General features: G+C 37.1%; 1 protein-coding gene across 5 annotated transcripts in view; it reads left to right on the forward strand.

Annotated features, from left to right (window-relative positions):
• The window catches only part of LOC106067293 (junctophilin-1-like), a 114,437-nt gene that overhangs the window by 38,388 nt on the left and 52,120 nt on the right, over positions 1 to 23,929 (forward strand). For 3 of the 5 annotated variants that reach the window (XM_056036797.1, XM_056036801.1, XM_056036798.1), the window contains exon 2: positions 16,371 to 17,145. In XM_056036797.1, coding sequence (XP_055892772.1) covers positions 16,761 to 17,145 — 385 coding nt within the window. In that variant the 5' untranslated portion in view covers positions 16,371 to 16,760. Of the gene's footprint in view, positions 1 to 9,053; positions 9,065 to 14,040; positions 14,224 to 16,370; positions 17,146 to 23,929 lie in introns of those variants that run through there. The other 2 variants (XM_056036800.1, XM_056036799.1) reach the window with 2 other exon arrangements.

Raw genomic sequence — 23,929 nt, forward strand, 5'->3', positions numbered from 1 at the left:
GTTCCTTTTTTTAATGGTTTTAAATAGTTGTTTGGTCTGTTCGCATGTTGCCGCTAGGCGAAGTTGTGGAATTGGAGGGTCCGATGTTCGTGTCCTGGTATACAAATATATTAATGAGTGAAAAACATTACCGGCTCATTATTAACTATTTTAATCCATTTATCAGAACGTCCTCCATATGTACCTGACGTCAACCCAAATAGTACCCGGATCTAGGTCAAGATCTAAGTTAATTTTTTAATTCGAAAACAATTTCGCAGAAACAATCAATTATCGTTAGATAATTTTATTATCATGTATCTTATTTTGCTATAATACTGACATCTAGATCCACATTATAAAATATTACTATTTTATATGCTGCTTTCCGTTTGTTGTTAAACTTTGTTTCTACATGAAACTTATCTAGACTATTTGTAGTTCTAGAACTAGATCTGCCTATTATTGTAGTAAAAACGACATTTCCAAAGAACACGAATTTGGCTTAGTGCAGCGGTTCTCAACCTTTTAAGCTCGGCGACCCCTTTTTACAATCCCCCACTCTGCCGCGACCCCCCCCCCCCCCCCACACACACACACATTAAGCAATAGAAGAGTAGACAATAACAATCCATAGTTTCAATGGTCATAAGCGACCCCTGCCAAATGGTCAATCGACCCCCAAAGGAGTCGCAACACACAGGTTGAGAACCCCTGGCTTAGTGGCTATGAGCGTATTGCATCACAGCGTAGTGAGAAAGCTAAAAGCATGAAATTGCGCTAAACAAAAACGAGTGGTAACAATATCTCTAATCGCACAGATTTATTTTTGTTAGTCTAGATCTATTACAAACGTAATTACTTGACTGATCCAAACTAATTAATACAACTTCGCTTAATATAAGCTTTGTTTAAAATTTAAAAAAAAAGATTTTTCTTGTTTTTAAATTGCTTTGTAAAGGCAGCCTGAATATATTCTCACCAAATTCAATACACAGGGGCTTTGCAGTGCTTGCCTTGAATGTACACAAAGGACTATGTAAGCCCTATAAAAAAGGGTGCAAATATTTTTTTTTTTTACTGTTGTAATATTAGCCCCGTAAGATAAAAAGCTGTTATTAGTTTTGTATCTTTTGTCTGTCGGTCTGTCACGTTTAGAACTAGAAAATCTATTGAAAGGTGTTTTCTGTTTTCGACAACATAATTAAAATTAATATCGTTATCGATAATAAGAAGCTCATGTTTTTAAAAGAACAACAGCGTCAAATGATCATCTGACATATTAAATGTAGTTTATTTTTCGGCAAAATAACTAGAGGGTTTATTATCGATAATGGGTCGTTCTGTTCTTTTTCAGTGAAAAGCAGCCTCAAATAATTCTTTTAAAATTTTTATTACTTAGAAAATCAAAAACATGGCTTGAAAATATCGAGACGATGGGCGGATCAAGTTGGGGCCGCCTCTGAGCTTGTTTGATAACACAAACTCTCTTTGTAATCGTGTTTCTTCCTGGTTCCTGTCCCTTGTAAAATGTTGACAGCCTACACATCTCAAGTAGTAAGCATTTAAATGCTATAAGATGAAACGCATTATTGCGAGGCCTTGACCTTTCCATTAGTATTGATTTTTATCCTTCTGACGACTTCCATAGGTTCTGGATAAGGAATAAAGCCAGGGTTATTAATGTCTTATAAACATCATGTAGCCAAATGAATTGTGGCCAGTGCGCCCATATGAGGGTTGGAGCTATTGCTTTTCAGTAGTGCGCTATAAGCATTAGGTTTTAGTTGTATAACAGGTCTGCATATAAGTATAGGAAATCCTGTTGGAAGAAGGAAAAGCAAAGGTCGATTGGGGTACGAGGCCTTGTATGTATGTATTTGTATTGGGCATTTATTGTATTTTTTTCTGTAGTTCAGCACCTCTTATTACAAAGCTTACATCAACTCTGTCTGGTAAAAAGTCTTTTCACTTTATTTCTCCCACGCCAATCTCGGATCAAGCTGAAATTTTGCACAATTATTTCTTTTACCTACAAGAATCAATAAAAAAAACAATAGTTAATTAACTTTTGGTAAATTATTTGGTTTGGTATCTCGAACAAGGGAAAGAATTTATAATTGACTGAAGTGGTGGTATAAGCTGAATTAGTCCCCTTCATAGGTCGTCGTCTGAGTCTTAGTGAACACAAACCTGAAAAATAGGTCAAGACTATAGAAGCAATAGATAGCTCTATAATCTTCCATGTTCATAAGCAATCCTGTAGCAGAGTGGATACCGTGTGGCTTGAGAAGCCTGAGAAGACTTGAGCCATGACTTCGAATTCGGGTCGTTACCCGTTTTTTAGCGGCCCCCGAAAAGGGATAAGACGCTATTAGTTTTGTGTGGCCTGTCTGTCCGTCTGTCCGTCCCGTTTATATCTCAGAAACTAGAAGAGAAAATGAAAATAGGACATCATGATATTTTAGATCATTCAAATTTCTGATGCAAAAGCTACTTTTTCTTTTCCAAAAGTGAACCATCTAATTTTTAAAATTATATATGCATGCAGATTTTTCAAAAAATTACACCACTTTTCAATGAAAAACTTCAGGGGGGCTAACGTTTTTTATTAAAAAGGTCATGGACTTCTTTCTTCATTAGTAACTCAAGCGTCATTCGTAGATTCGCGCATTGGTACAAAAAAATTGCATCTAAGGTCACAATGTTAAAAGTGTCAATGGTTCATTATAAAATATATTTTCCATTTATTAACTAACTCATTGAATAGAATATTGATTCAAATGTTGTTTTAAAAAAGAATTTTGATACTTAGTTATAAGTTTAAAAAAATAACAAACTACTTTAATAACGCGCAGTTTGACATATCCTCATTATAGGGGCCTACACTTGACAGTCTAAATAAGACTAAATAGAGCCCAGATCCAGATATATTTATAATAAATGTATTTATAATTTGAACAAATTTTAATTATTAAGGCAATAACTTATCTTCTGACAGCTAAGGGGTGCAGATTTATTTATTATGTAAACAATGATATCGGTACGAACAGCATTGTACACCATTAGTAATGGCATTGCCCATTAACAAAAGGCCTACTATTCATGATCATAACATTGGTCTAAGTCTAGTAATTTTAAGATTAACCGTGTAAATTCATACGAGTTCTAGTCTAGATATAGTAGATTCTATATCAAGATTCTATATCTAGTTCTAGCACCAGATCTAGAATTAGATCTACACTTAGATCCAGATCTAGACTTAGATCTAATTCTAGACTAGACTTAGATCAATTTCTAGATCTAGACTTAGATTTAGTTCTAGACCTAGACTTAGATCTTGAATCTAGATTTAGATCTAAAATGGGTATAGATCTAGCTAGATATATGTCTATTTTGTATGACAAATGATAATGGAGATATTGATTTTTATTTTGCGAAGGGAATGTCTGGTCCAAGTAGACCTACTCCAAGTCTTTCAAGTCATTTCTAGCTAGCTCACTACCTAACTAAAATAGTTCAAGAATTATTTTTGTTCGTGTTGTCAATTTATCTTATTTTGTAAGAAGAATAAACCTTTTTAAGTTTCTCTTTATTACATGTAACATGTTATTAATTTTGAATGTATGGATAAGGTTAATAATTATTATTTTTAAAAAATGTAAGTGTACGCTAAATGAATATATTGAGATGCTGTGGCTGAGTGGTAAAGCACTTCGAACCAGAAGTCCCAAGTTCGAATCCTGGTGAAGACTCTAGGTAGACCACTTCGGGGCCGTTTTTTTTTTTTTTTCACACAAACTGTCTTTGTAACCTTGTTTATTTTTTTTTAAATGCTTTTTTTATTGTTAGACTAAGGTCTAGATCTTATTACAAATTTAATAAGACCGATATAATAATATAAGTTTTTTTTTTTTTTTAAAGTATTTTTAAAATGTTTTTCTTGTTATTTATTGTTTAGAAAGAAAAATATTTACTTTTAGCACAAAAAAAAAACAAAACAAATCGTATTAGTTTGTAATCGGATTTAATATTTTGTTGTTTTTTTTGCGATTTCCCAGACGACATATAAATCAGCTTCCGGTTTGATGCTCTAATAATCACATGACAAATTATGACCACATTTGCTTGACTGTCCAAAGTTGCTGTCGTCTGCTTCTAGACCTCGTCACATTCCCTTGTATACACAGACACATGCAGACACACAAAAAAAAAAACCCAGAATCCTCCGTATAGTGAGGTGCTGCTGATAGCTCCACTTTGTTTTCTCTTAATCTCGTCAGGTTATGGAAACAGTTTGTATGTAATGTCGTCTGATGAATGTAATGTCGTCTGATGAATGTAATGTCGTCTAATGAATGTAATGTCGTCTGATGAATGTAATGGCGCAATCGTCTAATACTGAGACAAAAGAAACGACATTTAAAAAAATGAGATCTGCTCTTACAGATGTCCTTGGCCTTGACATATACAACTATGGCTGCTTGGGAAAGAGAAGTATAGAAGTGGGGGTGGGGGTGTTGAGAGGGAGGTGACCGCGAAAAAAACCCGACTGTTTGGATAGACAGAAAGTGAAGAGTGAGGTGGAAGAGAGTGTGAATCGATATTTTCCACTGGCAGGCGAAGCATCCACGAGCCTGGACCGGCCGTACAACAAGTTGTGTAGTTAATGATGACTGAACGGAGGGCTTAGGACGCCAAGAGATGTAGGGCCTTGCTCTCAGTCACACACACACACACACACTCACACACCCCCACACACCCACTGACCATTACAACAGTTGTTTTTTGTTTCTGTGTGCCTTTGATCGCAAACTTTGAAAGACATAAACTTGACTCGAGTGGTGGGAAGTTTAGAAAAAGAAATGAATCTAAAAGAAATGTAAAAGACCTTTTTTTTTCAAGAGTTGGGAAGATTTAAACAAAAATGGAGTTTTGATAAAAGCTCTTATGTTAAGGCTTCCGCGCGGTGTTGATTCTTGGAAATATATCTAGTGTAGATCTACGTCTGACTGGAAGTAATGCGTACCTCAAACTACTTCAGTAACACCGGCGAAAGGCCGAAACAATCAAATATGTAGTCGACGCTGATGTTGTTCTACAAATATATTTAATAATCAAGAAGGGAATCGTCCGATGTCAGCTATGTCCGTAAATCCGTATCTATTCTACTGCTCTACAAGAAGCGTCTTCCTTTTAGCGTCAATAAGAGCGTTCTTGTTTTTTTAACCAACTTTACGTCATCGTCGCTAAGTAAAACTTTACCCCATTCCCGAAACAAATAACTAATTCCTAATCATGTCATAACACTTAAAAGTTACCTGAAAATTTGTCGAAAAGAAAAATGTTGCTTGAATGAAAATCAACAGTACATATTGACCACACAAATTATCTTATTTAATAATACAGACGTTACTTCAAAAAATAAAATAATTACGTCCTACGCGTCATGCATCTAGTCATGCATGTTAAACAATGACTTAAATTCTGCTAAGTCACTGGCTTTCCTGGCTGGCTCAGGCAACCCATTCCATGCTCTAATAGCACTTGGGAAGAAGGAGCATTTGTACAAATTTGTCCTAGTATATGGCTGTGGATTTAATGTTATGTAATAGTCATTCAAAATTCAGCTCAGAATGCTTTAGGAGACAGCTGGGTAAAGAAACTGAATCATAAGTAAAATAAATGAGCTCTAGTGGCAATGCACGATCAAATTACACTATCAAATGATGTGCTTGCTACAACTGCAGATTGCACTCTTATCAATGGCGATTGTACATTTAGATTTGTGTAACACTGTTTCTTATATTGTTTTATTTCACTAATTACTAACTAATTTCAAAATGAAAAACAAATTAGATTAATGCTTAAAAAGGTAATGAAGAATTTCGACGAAAGAAACATTTAGAAATTGTTTTACAGTCAGAATGTAACATTCTAAATTCGTTATTTAACCATTTTGTCACAACTATACATATACATATTAATTAATGCAATTATCGAAGGTAAAGATTTTTTTTTGCAGCAGATGGCATACAAATAAAAGCCAAATTTTATGACCAATAATAAACAAGGCATTTAAATAAACTTTATTATCGGGAGGCGAAAAAGCTGATAAGTAATATAAGTTTTAAATAGATCGAAACTATTCGTTTCAGACCGAAGGAACCGAACCTGAACTACTGGCATGGATCGCATTCCACGGCAACACCTGCGAATCTCAAGATGATCTGGAAATACAAAAGAACTAGCCCTCTGTATAAAAGTCAGACTGCTGGGCTCTTTTGTCATGGCGACATTTTTGTAAGAACAGGACACACACCTCTATTAGATTACCATCTGAACAAAATAAACTCCACACAACTCCCCCTTTGCAGACACTGCGCCCACCCTTATGAAACCGTAAACCATATCCTCTTTGAATGCCCCTTCCTAATCCATCTTAGGCATACCCTACTTCCACTACAGCCCAACATAACCAACACCCTGTACGACAGTGCTGAACAACTGCACAAAACAGCACATTTTTTTTTCCTGGAACAGTCTGCAAAAGAGCTGACAGCTCAGCAGCAATAAAGCTGGCTAGAAGAAGAAGAAGACATTTTAGTATGCATGCAAATCTTTACGGTAACGGCACTGCAGAATTAGCGAGGAAGATTATTTCCTTTAAATCGAGTTGCTACCTAAGCATTTTATTTATCAACTATAAAGATTCATCACAAATGAATGAAACCAAAACACGATCACATTGAAGAATCAGCTTCAAGATGATCAGCTGACGACTGTCAAAAACAAACGCAACCTATAAATATATGGCTATATCACGAGTAAGGTGGCCTGATAGATAAGACAAGAAGATAAGATAATTTTTATTGATCCAATCAAATGGAAATTCAGTTTGACTACAATTGACGACCTCATCGTTACTACTGTAAAAATAATATTATAGATGCGAATACGAACAGCATTCACACACGAAACACATACACACTCATAATCAGCGCTTTATGAATTAGACTTCTATGAACTTCTCGATGACGACAGATGATCTTGTAAAACTCTGACCGACAGTGGGATGAAAGAGTTTTTAAATCTTTCTGTTTTATATCTGATGACGTAGAGGCAGATCTACTAGAGCTAAAAGTCCGGGCATGGAGACGTAAAACTCAGGATTGATCAGGCAGGAGAGATGTGCTAAAGCAGATCAGGGGGGGGCCCTGTAGTGCCACTGGGATAGATATCACGAGGTCCTCACAAAAACATTTCTACAGGGACCAGGGAAAACGAAGATGAGGTAGAAAGAAAAGATTTTCTAGTCAAGGCAAAAGATAGAGAGAAATGGAAAAAGACGGTTGACAATTCATGTGTGGTGCCCCAACGGTCCAACAGACCAAGGGACAGGTGAAGAAGCAAATGAACATCTTACTTTATTTCCCTGCCAAGTGCACTACTTTCATTCCAATGAAAAGTTTTTCAGCCCCTATTTAAAATAATAATATGTTCAGCCTATCAGAATCTGCCTATCTAGGTCGCCATAAGCAAGTTGCAAAGCTAATACACCAGCACTTGGCTTTGACACACAATTTGATCGGTAAGGATACTCCTCCTTATTACAAATACTCACCACAAGATGTTCTCGAGTCTACTGATCATTTGCTGTACTGGGATAGGCCTATTTTGAACGACAAAACGATAGATTTTAATCACCCTGATCTGCTGTTCATTGATAAAAAAAAAGAAGAAAAAAACCGCTACCATTATCGACATCGCCGTAACACTGTCTCATAATTTAAGAAAAACTGAGTTGGCAAAGCAACGATAGTATTGGAACCTAGGCTTGGAGATTAAGCGTTTATGGAAGTTATCCAAAATAACAATATACCTCATTGTTTTTTTCAACCTAGAGGATAATAATAACTGACCACACAGACACCTTCAAGGCCCTTAACATTCCTAGAAACATTCTCGTTGCCTGTGAGAGGGCGGTACTGCTGCAGACCTGCCACATCACCAGAAAATTCCTCAGTGGAAACTGATAAAGGGACTACGATGAAATTTGTTTCCCTTTAACGAAACTCGACCCTGGCAGGGCCAGAGAATGAATACTCGTTCTTTTATAACAAAATAATATTAATAGAAATAAATTATTAATAATAATAATACATTAATGATTAATGAGGAATATAGAATGTCCCTTGGCTACGCAGCCCAATTTGCAACCTACTTCCACTATTTAGTGTACAGATTATTTGCAGCAACTTGAAAATATATTAATACATTATTTGTTGCCATTGTCAAGTATGTAGGCCTAGATTATATACAGCCACTGTAAAGTGCACCGATTATTTACAGCCGTTTTAAAGTGTACACTTGCTAAGTGTAAAGATTATTTTCCATTCTTACCAAGTGTAAAGATTATTTTCCATTCTTACCAAGTGTAAAGTTAAGTTTTAAGTGAAAGTCTCTACGAAATTTATTTTCCTCTATAAACAGAAGAGCTTAGAACATTTCCTTCTGTAGGGCTAAAAAGCGGACAAAAATTATCTTGTACCTTTAAAAAAACCCAGCTTATCAACATCCTTTATTCTGCACACTGGATACACACAAAAAAAAAACACAAAAAAAAACTAGCAATCTATAGTTGTTCCGCCATGTATTAAAATCTTCAACACTTTTTCATCCTGAAATTCAGTCTTTGCACACGGTAAAAAGCAAAAACAAACCAGGGTACAATACCAGCTTGGTACGTCGCCAGTAGTGCTCAGTGATGTTTTTATTTCAATACATTGTTTAGTTTGGTCTTTAACTATAACTGTACGACTCAATACTAAATCTGGAGAGTTGGAACTAATCCTAGTTGACCACTGCATGGTGACTAGAGGTGCTTATCAACAAACGCAGATGGCGGGTGAGCATTATATCCCATACAATGAAATATGTTGTCTTTATTGTTTTTTCTGCTTACCAGCCACCCTGGAAACGACAACATCCGCCTAGCAGTAACGCACTGCAAAGCAAATTTAACATCGGGACCATCCTCATCATTTATGTGAGGGCTTGAGAGGCTCATGTCCTCTCTTGCAAAGTCCTGGACGGAAACCACCTCTAGAGTCTAGGAATGTCTAAAAAACATTCTTCTGGTCCAGAGTTCCGTACACAAATTACCATCCCAAGTGGTCAAAGGTCAAATGCCCCAGCTAGCCCCCGCCCCTTCCTCTGTTCGAGCCTCACAGTCCCTTATGTTCGTAGCATTTAGTTCACTACTTTCTCTCATTTCAAAACATGGTCCCTTGTGCTGCTTTTCATTTTATGTTCACTATGTGTGTATCATTCATTTGTTTCGGCACCTTACTTCACATTTATATTTATGTAGGACAAACTATAAATAGATAGCTTTTTGGTGTTTCCGGTGTAAAACATACAAGGCGTGTTCATTAGCTCTGGTTTGAAAGGTTTGGGATCATTTTTGTGTGTGCACTTTTTAGCACTGCAGAATGAAGTTTTCTAAACTCTTCCAAATTTAGCACAAACTAATTTCAATATGGCGGGAGTATTAGATTATCACTCTATGACTTAAAATGTATTTAAGACAAATGGACAACTAACTAGCGGTAATAGAGAGTATTTGATACGACGAAGATCGATTACAATTGAGATATTATTAAAATTTATTTCACTCCTTTTTGATTAGTTGGCAACACGGAAGTTCAGTTACGTGTCCTTGACATTATTTAGCTTGTCAATAGAGATTTTTTTTTCTCCAGCAAATCAACTGTTGTTGAGGATTGAGATTCAATACGTATTGGAGATTTTGACGATAAACGTATCAATGTCAAGGACAATATGATGTACTTCCGTGTTGCCAACCATATAAAAAAAAATTAAACTATCATTTTAACGATATCTCAATACCTGGCAGTCGATCTTCAGGTTAAAGTGTCTGTATTACCACTAACTAGTTGCCCATTTATTTGTAAATATGTTTTAAATCAAATTAAGTAATAGTCGTTTTCATACATTTTTAAAAAAAATCTTTACCTAACTTTAGTCTGTTGGACCGTTTGGGCACAATGCAAAATTTGTCGACCCTCTTTCTCCATTCCTCTCTGTCTTTTGATTTAGTTAGAACCTCTTTCAATGTCAAGCCCGTCCATTGTTTATGTTGTCTTCCCATCGCGTTCTCTGTCTGCCTCTTCTTCTTTTTCCTGGTACTGTTCCCTGAAGGAAGGTCCTTGCAAGCCCTGAAGACCTTGTAATATGGCTATAGCTTTTTAGCTTGCGTTTTTTTACGATAGTTAGCAGGTCATCATCGCTGCAGTAACCCTGTCTCTAATCTCTTGGTTTGTGATGCGGCCTTTAAATGTGATACCTAGGATCCTTCTGTGGCATCTTAATTCCATTGCTAGGATCATCCTCTCTAGATCTGCAGTCAGCGTCCAAGTAAAAGTCTAAACATATTGATTCTGCAGTTGTAAAAATGTGCACAAAAAAATACCAAATCTCTTTAAAAAAAGAACCTACCTTATCAACGCTTCCTTAATTTTGTACGCCGGATACACCAAAAAAGGTTGCGAGTTCCTTACATTTCTACCAGGTATGAAAATCACCAATAGTTTGAGATGAATTGGGACAATTTTTTAATATGAGAATAAAATTTACCATAATCGTATTGTTGTTATGAAGCATAGTTTTAGTTTTAGGGAAGAGTTTATTTTGAGGAATTGTTTAATTAATAAGTTATTTAAGGACTATTTTTTTGTTGCGTTTTGTCTTTTTAAAGGTTGTGGTTTTCCGTCGTTGTGAATTTGCATTTGTTACAACATGAGACGCTCTAAGTGTCCAATGAAAATGAAAGATTTAAAACATAACATTATAGAATGCTTTTAATACATTTTCTTTTTTTCACTTGCCTTTGTGGTCAAGTTTTATTCTTCACTAAAATATTCTGAATTGTACGCCGACTAGTTCAATCCATTGTCACACTGGTCAAATATTTGTAATCTGATTGTTAATTATTGATCTACACATCCTCGTTGTACATTTTTAACACGCTGAATTCTTATGACATCCTGCTTCTGTCACATTAATAATAATATGGCAGTGTGGTGTCTGGTTGAGGAGAGGTAAAGCGGTAAACGGGTGGAGTTTGAGTTCAAATTCTGGATTTATAGCTTCGGATTTCTTAGGACAACCCTGAGTCCACCCAATTCTACCTGACATTAGTTCTGAAAAGTGAAAGCAAAGGTGGTTGTTCGTTGTGCTAGCCACATGTCACCCTCTCTCAACAGAGAAAAACATTAGCTTTGCATCAACTGCTCCATGGAACGCAATGTCATACAGGGTAACTTTACTTTACTGATATAACACTATAACACAGTTGTGTGTAGGACACAATGGCTGTCTAACAAAAGAATGCAACATTCTTCAATTTCAAAATAATTATGAAGGCAAGTGTCTAATAAAGAACTAATAGCCCATAGTTCAGGGTTTGAGGCCCGGTAGCTAAGCGGTAAAGCGCTTGGCTTCTGAACCGTGGGTACCGGGTTCGAATCCCTGTGAAGACTGGGATTTTTATTTTCGGGATCTTTGGGCGCCTCTGAGACCACCCATCTCTAATGGGTACCTGACATTAGTTGAGAAAATGGAAAGGCGGTTGGTCTTTTTGCTGGCCACATGACACGCTGGTTAACTGTAGGCCACAGAAACAGATGAGCTTTACATCATCTGCCCTGTAGACCACAAGGTCTGAAAGGGGAACTTTGTGCTTGGAGAAATGATACTAGAACATAGATATAATAACATGAGGTTTGCCGGGTATGTCCTCCGACAGAATGAATTACGCATACCAAGAGTTGAAATGAGGCCAATACGAGGAAAGCGCAAAAAGGGGCGTCCTCATATAGCTTGGCGCCACACTTTTATGGAGAACCACAGAGCAGTGGACACCAGGGGGAAAGAGACTTAAGACATTGCCAGTGACAGATCTTTATGGAGACAGCTTGCCGGCACTGAAGGATCTTACTCTAAGACATAATAACAATATTTCTGTTGCAGGAGAAATCTTAAAATGAAATAACGTCACTTTAAAAGTCTGTCACCCCGGGGATTTAATGTCACTGACGTCATCTAATCTTTAATTTCATTTAAAAACACGTCATCAACCAGTCACGTTAGGGAGGGGGGGGCACTTATGCCAACATCAAGAATGGTACTGGCGGGAGGATGTTGTCGCACAAACATCCACTCTATGTCACTGACAGTAGGACGTTGTCAACTGGATGATGTCAAATTAAATGTAAACATCATTTGCCATAGGACATAGTCAAGTAAATAAATGTCACTGGCACAAGGACACTTGTCACATAGAGCACACAACTTCTTCTCCTTGTGATCAAAGTAACGCTCCAGCGTGCCCCCGTCTGGTTATCATCGTACGAATAAACCTACGAGCTAATCAATACTGGCTTCCCCTCCCCCCACCCTCGCGATAGTAGTGTGTGTCAATCGTTACGAGTGGACCGCCGCGCGCTGTGTGTGAGTACTGAGCACAGCGTTGCCGCGGCTTGATTTTTACCACTATGTTTAAGTATTTTGTATTTTAAAAAAGGGTTACGTAATGGATAGTTGTTTTTTTTTAAATCCTAAACCATAGCGCTTCCTCCTTCTAGACACAAGCCACCCGTTCGTTGCGTTTGTCGTTTTAGCTCTCGTGTTTGTGTTTGTAATGTTATCACAGCGCCTTAAGCCTACATTTTGTTTGTTAACAGCGATCTATAAATTAAATTATTAGTATTATTCAGTGTTTCTGTTTTTTCTTCGGACATTTTCTGCGCCCTCCCTCAAAGTCACATTGAAGAATAATCTTGACCAATCTTGACAAAGTCTGACACGGTCTCTAAAGCAAGCCAGGTTTTTGTTTGGTATCATTTTTTGTTTGTCAACTTATTTTCCATAAAAGCCAAAATAATTTCTATCTGAACTACTGATAAGTCACGTTTTGAGAACTAGCTAATTATACACAGTAAACACACATGCATATATATATATATATATATATATATATATATATATATATATATATATATATATATATATATATATATATATAAATGCATGTGTTTAGTGTATATACATTCCGAACATAAACTCTACGAATGGAATAGTTGGTAAATGTTTATTTTCCCCAGAACACTTTTTTATTCTTCAATAAAACGAACCGCTTTACAACGCCCCCCTCCCCTCCCACTCCCAGCATAATATTTTCTGGTTCTCAAATTCTGAATTCTATAAGATCTCTTTTTGTCTCTTTCACCTTGAAATTGAATGGCCCCCAGCGTCCTATTATAGAATATACACCAACACTTCTTAGGCTCATCAGTTGTAGCCTTCTAGTCTACCTGCACTACAACGCACGCCCCCCCCCCCCCACACACAATATACACACACACACCATATATATATATATATATATATATATATATATATATATATATATATATATATATATAGATAGATAGATAGATAGATAGATAGATAGATAGATAGATATTAAAACAGTCTCTGAATATCAACACTAGTTACATTGTTTATTCGTTGTAAAATGGAACCTTGTGGTTACAAAATAATTGCACACTTAAATGTTATATTTCTTTATCTGTACAAAAGATGACTATACTTTTTATATTAACATCGATAATCCGTTTTTAAAACTAGATGTGCCTTGTTGAATACAGTTGACCGGAACTTAGACACGGTGTTTCCCTTTACATTAAAGAATAACACCAGACGATTCTAAGATTAGTCTATGCTTTTCTTTGGTATCAAATACCTAGATTCTGGGTATTAATTCTAAAACCTGAACAGCAGCACTGATCAAGGATATAAACAAGAGAGATATGCTACTGAGCTTTCAGTTGAACAACAGAAATATCGGATCGATACTGCCCTGGATATATCCTCTGCTTCTACTTCTTCATTCATAAAATAGTCAGACTACGTAATTGTTTGCTTGGACGAATATTCGTAATCTCAAGTGTTTGTGAGTGACATATCGAGTACTTGTTCTGTAAGAAGCAATGTTACTGCCAGTCTTCCTTTGTGTTATCTGCCCGCCACATTAATAATATTGTTAAAAATGCGAATGTTTATTTAAGGAATCAGTTGTTTTTGTTAAACTAGTGTTTGCGTTTAGGCGAGGATTTCTCTGGACTCTTACGATTACCTGTTGTGCTGGTACTCACTCAGGTTATCTTTCTTTCAATTTGTGTATGCGCAAATATTTGTGTTTGGATTTTGTCAAAAAAAAAATGTGCTAAATTATACTTTCTAGCTAGCGATTTTTTTAAAAATGTGTGCCACTATGTATTACAATGTGCCCACCTTGAAGAAAGTATAGATTATGGACGTTAACTATCTTATCTATCCTATCTTATAAATTAGAGATGTCTTTTTTAAGAAGATTATAACGTCCCCTGCAAAGACATTGCTTTTCCTGGCTGATTCAGGCAACCCGTTCCATTCTCTAAGGGCACAAAGAACCTTATTGCGTAGGTGCAAATGGAAAAGGGGGCTTGGTGGATGAGTGGTAAAGTGCTTGGCTTGCGAACTGATGGGTCTAGCGTTCAAATCTTAGTTCTTCTTTTTCTTCTTCATCGTTCTCATTGTTATGTTGGAGTGTTCATATGACTAGACCAATACATGAGATGAACTGCGCAGTGGTTTCCAAATCAGGGAGCTCTCCATATAGTTTTCTTTCTATTGGGGTGATTTGGGGCCAATGTCTTATACGGGCCTCTTGGTAGAGAGAGCAGTTTTGGAGGACGTGGTCGGCATTTTCTGGAAGCTCAAAATTGGAACCAGTGAAATCTGCCCATGTGGAGTATCAAATCTTAGTGAAATCTGGGATTTTGTATTTCAGAATTGTTAGGACGCCCCTGTGTCCACCCAACTCTGATGGGTACCTAACATTAGCTGGTTAACATAAAGTTGGATGATTGGTGGTTTAGTGACCACATGATGCCCTCGTTAACCGTAGGCCACAGAAACAGATCACCTTTGTCCTTTACATCTTCTGCTATAGATTACAAAGTCTGAGATGGTACTTTTTACAAATGGAGAAATGTTATAACTTCGATACGTAATTACATAATTCTTTATGCCTTTTTTCCCCTCTAGGTATAAAACTGCTAGCTTGACAACAGATTTAAAAAAAAAAAAAAGCTAAATTGCAAGAGGCCAACTTAAAACAAGTGTATAAGTTGAGACTAGGTAGAATGAAAAAAGAAATATACAAATGAATGCACTACAGACTCTACTAGTGTTATACATGTACAGCATCGTATACTCCGTACCGTACGTAATATAACATAACTCTAGAAATACCAAAGGTCCCAATCGCAACTTGAGAAGTCTAATTGACCTCTCTAAGGCAGAGTATGAAAATGTAATATATGTAATATTTATTTTAAGTGTATTACATTTACTAAAGAAGGTTGATGCTGTTGTCTTTTTGTTCACTAATAAATGCAGTAAAGACATACTGCTAGACTAGAGTATATCAGAAACATGAGCCAGATAAATGTTCGCACCCCAGACCATCTAAATTAAAAAAAAATAAACGGGTATAATTATAAATCATTGTCTTCATCTTACTCTTTCCGGAAGTTTACGATTCTGTTGCTATGGTGAACCCTTTGGTTTGCGTTGGGCATTAGGTATGAAGGATCTTGTAATTTTCAACAGACTGCTGACTGCTTATGAATATTAATGAATGTAACATCAAGTGTATTATGACAAAATGAACGTAGGAGACAATAATAATAAGGCGAATGTCTAAGACTGTTGTATTTGAAGTACCTACATAGACCTTTCATTCACCTACATATTTTCTCACACCTTAGGCAGACAAAGCCGTTATAAATTATATATATATATATCTGTAAATGTGTATCTGCGTGTATTAGATCTATAACGAGAGCGTACCTTACAAAACTTATATCAACTCACAATGTCTTCTGTCTTTCCATTTGTCTGGTAAAAATTTTGAACACGTTATTTCTCCCACAATCCAGTATCGGATCAAGTTGAAAATATACACAATTATTCCTTGTTCCTAACATATGATGAATCAATACAAAAAATAAACCAATTAGTTAATTAAATATTAGTAACTAATTAATTTTTAATATCTTTTAATATAAAAAAAGGAAATGAATGTTACAATATTGAGAGATATGACTGTAACTGTTGATTTCTCCCCCCTTTTGTTAAATTAAATAGTGTTTTCTATATTTTACTTGTCTGCATATATTTTCATTGTATCTTATTTTCGTAACTCGCTTTCATGTCACTTTTCAATAAGCATTTTTTTCTTTCTTCTCTTTATCAAATAGCATCAGCAAGTGAAGTACGCAAGCGCTGACCCATGGGACGGCTCTTTTCCTCAAGGCATTTGATTTCGTAGCTCAAAAAGAACACAATGACCTCATGGACATATTATCTGTATACTGGTCTCAGCAACGACTCAACATAATGAGCAGGAACAAACAGGGCTCGCTGTACGCCTCCTTCGACTTTGAGAAGGTCTAATATAAAAAAAGGCTGAATATCATATCGGGGTATATCAAAGGGAGAACATAACTTCGAACTGTAAATTTTCTTTTTATGCATTGCAGTTGCGTGCCCTTTCATTTCTTTTGTTCCTATTACTTTCGTGGAGCACCCAATGAAATCCTTCCAGTCGGTTCCCATGACGTCATGTTCAACGTGACCAGACCGGACCAATGACATCCGGTGGAGGGAGATTCGATTTCGACGATGGCGGCACCTACTGCGGTGGATGGGAGGACGGCAAGGCCCACGGCAACGGCGTGTGCACCGGGCCGAAGGGTCAGGGAGAGTACGCCGGAGCCTGGCAGTACGGGTTCGAGGTGTCTGGAGTTTACACTTGGCCCAGCGGCAACGCCTACAAGGGGCAGTGGTTCCAGGGCAAGCGGCATGGCCTAGGGGTGGAAAACAAAGGGAGGTGGATATACAAGGGAGAATGGACGCAAGGGTTCAAAGGTCGATACGGCGTCAGGGCGAGCACTACCTCCGGAGCAAGGTACGAAGGCACATGGACTACCGGGCTGCAGGATGGATACGGATGTGAAAGCTATGCTGATGGCGGTAAGGTTTTATTAAAAGAATCTTATGTTTATAAAAACTACGATGTTATCTTTTGCTTTGAAGTCAACACACGTAAACTAAACCAAGAAGAGAAAGCTTCTATCTGTACATTGAATCTGTAGTAAGGTCTGACTGTCTGTCTTCTATCTGTACATTGAATCTGTAGTAAGGTCTGACTGTCTGTCTTCTATCTGTACATTGAATCTGTAGTAAGGTCTGACTGTCTGTCTTCTATCTGTACATTGAATCTGTAGTAAGGTCTGACTGTCTGTCTTCTATCTGTACATTGAATCTGCAACGTCTGACTGTGTGTCTTCTATCTGTACATTGAATATATAACGTCTGACTGTGTGTCTTCTATCTGTACATTTAATTTGTAACGTCTGATTGTCTGTCTTCTATCTGTACATTTAATCTGTAACGTCTGACTGTCTTCTATCTACTCTTTTTATATTTGCTTTCTTAATCTTTTTTTTTTATGTTAATATTATTTCTATCTATCTATCTATCTATCTATCTATCTATCTATCTATCTATCTATCTATCTATCTATCTATCTATCTATCTATCTATCTATCTATCTATCTATCTATCTGTCTGTATGTCTGTCTGTCTGTCTGTATAACTATCTATTTATCTGTCCGTCTGTCTATTTGTTCATCCGTCATTCTGTTTATTTAATCTTTCCATCTCTCAGTCTATCAATCCATCCATCCATCCATCTAGCTAGTCTAGCTGTCTGTCCACAGTCTCTATTCTTTCTGTCCATCTGTCTGTCTCTCGGATGGTCTATATATTTTCATCTCTACCCGGGAACAATTTCAAATACCTTTCTAGCTTACTCACCTAACAATACGTCTGTCTGTTTGCATGTCTGTCTACTGGCATTTATTCCCACATTCCAAACTACCTGTAGCTCACTCTCTCTCTACTTTTTACTAAGGTACGTACAGACCATCCCTTAGAATTGCACTCTCACGTTTTTAAACTCAAGTCTCTAAAGCCACTTATTCTATAGACTTCTTTTTACAAAGCTTATATCAACTCTGTCTGTTACTTTGGTTAAAAAGTGTGTACACGTTATTTCTCCCACACCCAGTCTCGGATCAAGTTGAAATTTCACCCATTTTTTTTCCCCTTGATAACAAAAGAATCAATTTTAAAGAATTAACCAATTAGTTAATTAACTTTTGATAATTAGTTGTTTTGTTTGGTATCTCAAACAAGGGAAAGCAATTGTACTTGGCTGAAGTGGTGGTGTAAGCTGAATCAGTCCCTTTTATAGGTCGCCGCTCTAAATTGAAACAAACAATATGTAACTATACAAACTGTTCTTGACATAAGTACCTCACAAGCAGAGTGGTTAGCACGTCGGCCCAAGGAAAAGTGAGACACGAGTTCGAATTTAGGTCGTTCCCCCCCCCTTTTTTTTATAAATGCTTTTATAAGCCAATTATGGTAAAATTCACCTAGATATCTCTATCTTTCCCCCCCCCCCCCCAATTTTCCCAACTGGTCCAGATAAGTGATAGGACCATAGCGTATTGAGAAAGCTTAATCAGGAAACAGCTCTAAACAAAAACAATTGATAAAATATAATGAATCGCACAGATTTTTTGTTGTTGGTCTAGTTGATAGAGATCTATAACAAATTTAATTACTGACTGATTCAAACAAATTGATACAATTACATTTTGTATAAGCTTGTTTTTTTTTTAAAGTATATTTATGTTTTTCTTGATTCTCATTTTGGCTCATTATTCCATTAGCTCTTATTCTATAGTCTCATTACTGTCATTAGTCTCTTGAGCTCTTCCTTCCTTTATCTTAAATGCATTTGTAAAGAATAACATTCCTTAATTTAAAGACGCTCTGAGTTTATTTGTTAAGTTTGTCTACTGGCTGGTCTTCATGTTCACATTTCTCTCTATCTTTAAGACTGTTTCTTTTATTTCACTTGATGGTTATATTGATACAAGTTACTTGTTCGTTTTATTGTAGGAGTTTCTATTGTCTGTCATTCTGTCTCTCTTTCACTTTCTGTTACTCTTTATCTCAATCTGTCTCGATCAGTCTTTCCTTTCTTTTTTTTCCCTGTCTCATGTCTCGCTGTCTTTCTTTCTGTCTCTCACAGTTTTTCTTTCGATGTTCATCTCAATCGGTAGCTTTGCTTGTCTTCTTTTTTTCTCCGAGTCTTTCTCTACCTTCATCTATATCTCACCTTGTCTCTCTCTCTCTGTCTTTCTCCCTGTCTTTCTCTCTCCAACTTTCTCTCTACCTGTCTTTCCTTCTCCCTGTCTTTCTCTCTCCCTGTCTTTCTCTCTCCCTGTCTTTCTTTCTCCCTGTCTTTTTCCCTGTCTTTCTTTCTACATGTCTTTCTTTCTCCCTGTCTATCCTTCTCCCTGTCTTTTTCTCTGTCTATCCTTCTCCCTGTTTTTTTCTCTCTCCCTGTCTTTCCTTCTCTCCCTGTCTTTCTCCCTCCCTCTTTCCTTCTCTCCCTGTCTTTCTCCCTCCCTGTCTCCCTGTCTTTCTCTCTGTCTTTCTCCCTGTCTCCCTGCCTTTCTCCCTGTCTTTTCTTCTTCCTGTCCTTCTCCCTGTCTTTCTCCCTGTCTTTCTCTCTCCCTGTCTCCCTGTCTTTCTCCCTCCCTCTTTCCTTCTCTCCCTGTCTTTCTCCCTCCATGTCTCCCTGTCTTTCTCTCTGTCTTTCTCCCTGTCTCCCTGCCTTTCTCCCTGTCTTTTCTTCTCCCTGTCCTTCTCCCTGCCTTTCTCCCTGTCTTTTCTTCTCCCTGTCCTTCTCCCTGCCTTTCTCCCTGTCTCCCTGCCTTTCTCCCTGTCTTTCTTTCTACCTGTCTTTCTTTCTCTGACTTTCTTTCTCCCTGTCTTTGTCCGTGTCTTTCTCTCTGACTGAGATGAGCTTGTGTCTTACAGCTGTTTCTTTGAGCCATTATTGTTAGCTCCATTTCGTGTTTTTCTCCCCCAACTTGTCCCAGTCTGAACTTGTTCGAGATTCTCCTGAAAATCAACATAGAACCACACGGGGAGAAAACGATAGGGCAGAGGAGTGTGAGTCTTCTCCCTCCCTCCCTCCCTACCTCCCACCTTCTTTCCCCCCCATTCATCTTGACACATTGTTTGCTCACTCTTACTTTACCATTAGCCTGACTTCTGCTCCCCTGCACAATGTGCCCTCTCACCCCGCTCTCTCTCTCTGTCTGTGTCTTACTTTGGTTACAAAATAACATACTTTATATGACGTCAGCAGCGTTTATGTTGCTACCATCCCCCCCCCCCAACCGTACCCGATGCAGTAGGTATTGGACATTTTCATACATGGCGGAAAACCTATAAATAGCACGCTTCTTGGTGTATCCGGTTCACGAAATGACGGAAGTGTTAATAAGCTTTTTTTTTTTTTTTTAAATATGTTACATTGCTTACTTTATCTTCGAAATCTTTAAATATTGTAGTATTGTAAGACCAACTATCGTACAATAGAATTAAGTTGTGACAGAACTAGGTCAGAGATGTACAACTGGAAAGATAGGGCGAAGTTAAGCAGCTCAAACTGCAATGTATCATGTTGTAGTAGTAGGAAAAACAAAAGTGGCTTTGAAAATGTCATTGCAAATAAATGGATTTGATATAAGTAAATAAATACATGATTTGTCTTGGTTGTTTAATTATTTGCGTTAGAATGTGCCTTTAAGTTACTCTATGTCCCCTTGTGCAGCACTGACACATGTACACGTGATGTCATTTGCATAATTATTGAACGATGCACGAAATGTTATGCTTGACCAACTCTGGAGGTCCATGACATCATAACCCAGACCAAGAAATTTTTTTTTTTTGGAGCAAAATTCTGACTTGTACGAAGGGGCTAGAACTAGAAGTTGCAAAGAGAAAATATCATCTTATGAGACATACAATGCCATACACACAATTACACGTCAGTGTGACAGATTAATGTAAAACATTGGTAGAAAACGTACTTTTGGGGATACATTCCTAAAATAAATAAAAATATTTCATAGGATTTTTTTTTTGCATTGCCTCTTGAGGTCAAATGCAGACAAACGTTTTAAAGTAGAAGTGCTTTCAGTGAAATCAAATAACTCTCGTTTGCCGACTTCTTAAAGAAACGATATCATTTGTATAATAGGTTTACAACAATTGAATAGGCACGTTGCTTGTGAAACGTCACAAATATATAAAACGCTTTCAAATATATTAAACTGAAATATTATACATTAAGAAGCTTATGTTCTAGTTTAGTATAGTAATGACTGACCAAATAATAAATAGTCGGTCGAATCGGATTAGTGGGATTTTCCGGGCGTTCGAAATGCGTATGACAAAGGTCAAATCTAGTGTAAACATAAATATATTGACATCAGAATCTGTGATGGACAAGCACTAGAACAGCACACAGTTAAAAATTGAAATAATAGCAACGAAATTATTTTTGGCTTTGAAATCGGTCATTAGTTAATTTCACTAAAATATTTACATTGATAGTATCGTTCGAGGAACGTTCGTTCGTTCGTAGGCAGCCGTGAAGGAAATACAAAAAGGCAAGATGAGATAGTTTTTTTTTTTTTTTTTTTTTTACCTTTTGGGCATTTGATAACATTTAATTATTTAATTTAAATTGATCGCACTATAATAGAAATAGATTAGAAAGGCAACACTATACTTCAAAAATCATACTATCAAATGTATGATCACTACATTCATCATTCATCTGTCCCTTGTCTTTCGTTGTAAGGGTGCTGTGACGGTTCGCGTAACCAAATCCTTCCATTCCTTCCGGTCAGCAGCTGCTCATAGCAGGATATCTAGAGGGAGGCCTGTCCATTCTTTTACTTTATCTAGCCAGCTTTTCTATGGATGACCCTTTCTTCGTGGTTTCCACTGTACCTAGAAGAATGACTTTTGTTAGAGAGTTATGTTTTACACTGTACCTAGAAGAATGACTTTTGTTAGAGAGTCATGTTTTACACTGTACCTAGAAGAATGACTTTTGTTAGAGAGTCATGTTTTACACTTTCGTCTCTTCATAGTACAGCACACACTGCATTCACTGTTTTAATAACACATTCACTTTTATATGAGTAAGTCAATGTGGACAAATATAAACAAATGTAATTGTTATCAGTAAATTAAAAACATTTTCTCTGTTTAAACAAACAAAATAATAAACTGCAATTCCTGACATATGGACGTATTACCGACTGTAATGTCAGATATATGGGGGTATTGTCGACTGTTTTGTCTGATATATGGGTGTATTGTCGACTGTTTTGTCTGATATATGGGTGTATTGTCGACTGTTATGTCAGATATATGGGGGTATTGTCGACTGTTTTGTCTGATATATGGGCGTATTGTCGACTGTTTTGTCTGATATATGGGCGTATTGTCGACTGTAATGATTGATATATGGGCGTATTGTCGACTGTAATGTCAGATATATGGGGTTATTGTCGACTGTAATGTCAGATATATGGGGGTATTGTCGACTGTAATGTCAGATATATGGGCGTATTGTCGACTGTAATGTCAGATATATGGGGGTATTGTCGACTGTTTTGTCTGATATATGGGTGTATTGTCGACTGTAATGATTGATATATGGACGTATTGCCGACTGTAATGTCAGATATATGGGGGTATTGTCGACTGTTTTGTCTGATATATGGGTGTATTGTCGACTGTAATGATTGATATATGGACGTATTGTCGACTGTAATGATTGATATATGGACGTATTACCGACTGTAATGTCAGATATATGGGGGTATTGTCGACTGTTATGTCTGATATATGGGCGTATTGTCGACTGTAATGATTGATATATGGACGTATTACCGACTGTAATGTCAGATATATGGGGGTATTGTCGACTGTTATGTCTGATATATGGGTGTATTGTCGACTGTAATGATTGATATATGGGCGTATTGTCGACTGTAATGATTGATATATGGACGTATTACCGACTGTAATGTCAGATATATGGGGGTATTGTCGACTGTTATGTCTGATATATGGGTGTATTGTCGACTGTAATGATTGATATATGGGCGTATTGTCGACTGTAATGATTGATATATGGACGTATTACCGACTGTAATGTCAGATATATGGGGGTATTGTCGACTGTTATGTCTGATATATGGGCGTATTGTCGACTGTTATGTCTGATATATGGGCGTATTGTCGACTGTTATGATTGATATATGGACGTATTGTTTGTTAGTGTTTGTAATATGTTTTATTTGTTTAGGATTTTTCTTCAGATTTGAAGATATCTACTTCCAAACCTCCCGCAGGGCGTCGGGGGGTGGCTGCGGCAGGGTATGAACCCGGGACCATCGAGACGACCAGACGACAGTCCAGCGCGCATACCGCATACCGCCATCCTAATCATTCTTATTGCCGACAGTTATGCTTGATATATGAACATATTGTCGATTGCTATGTCTGATATGAGGACGCATTTTCGACTGTTATGTCTGATATATCACGTGGTCGTACTGTCGACCCTAATGTCTTTTATATCATATGCACGTATTGTCGATTGTTAGGTCTGATATATGGAAGTATTGTCAACATATGCCTGATATATGAACGTATTTTCGACTGTTGTCTGGCTACTGCATCGTACGGAAGCTGCCCAAAGAGAATGCGGTTAAAGGTCAAAGTTCTTTTCTTCACTAGTGTTGGTATCAAGCTACTGAAGCTTCAGATCGACTCTAAAATAATGGTTCGTGGCACTTCA

Source organism: Biomphalaria glabrata, chromosome 7 (assembly GCF_947242115.1).
Source record: "Biomphalaria glabrata chromosome 7, xgBioGlab47.1, whole genome shotgun sequence".
Lineage (NCBI taxonomy): Eukaryota > Metazoa > Mollusca > Gastropoda > Planorbidae > Biomphalaria > Biomphalaria glabrata.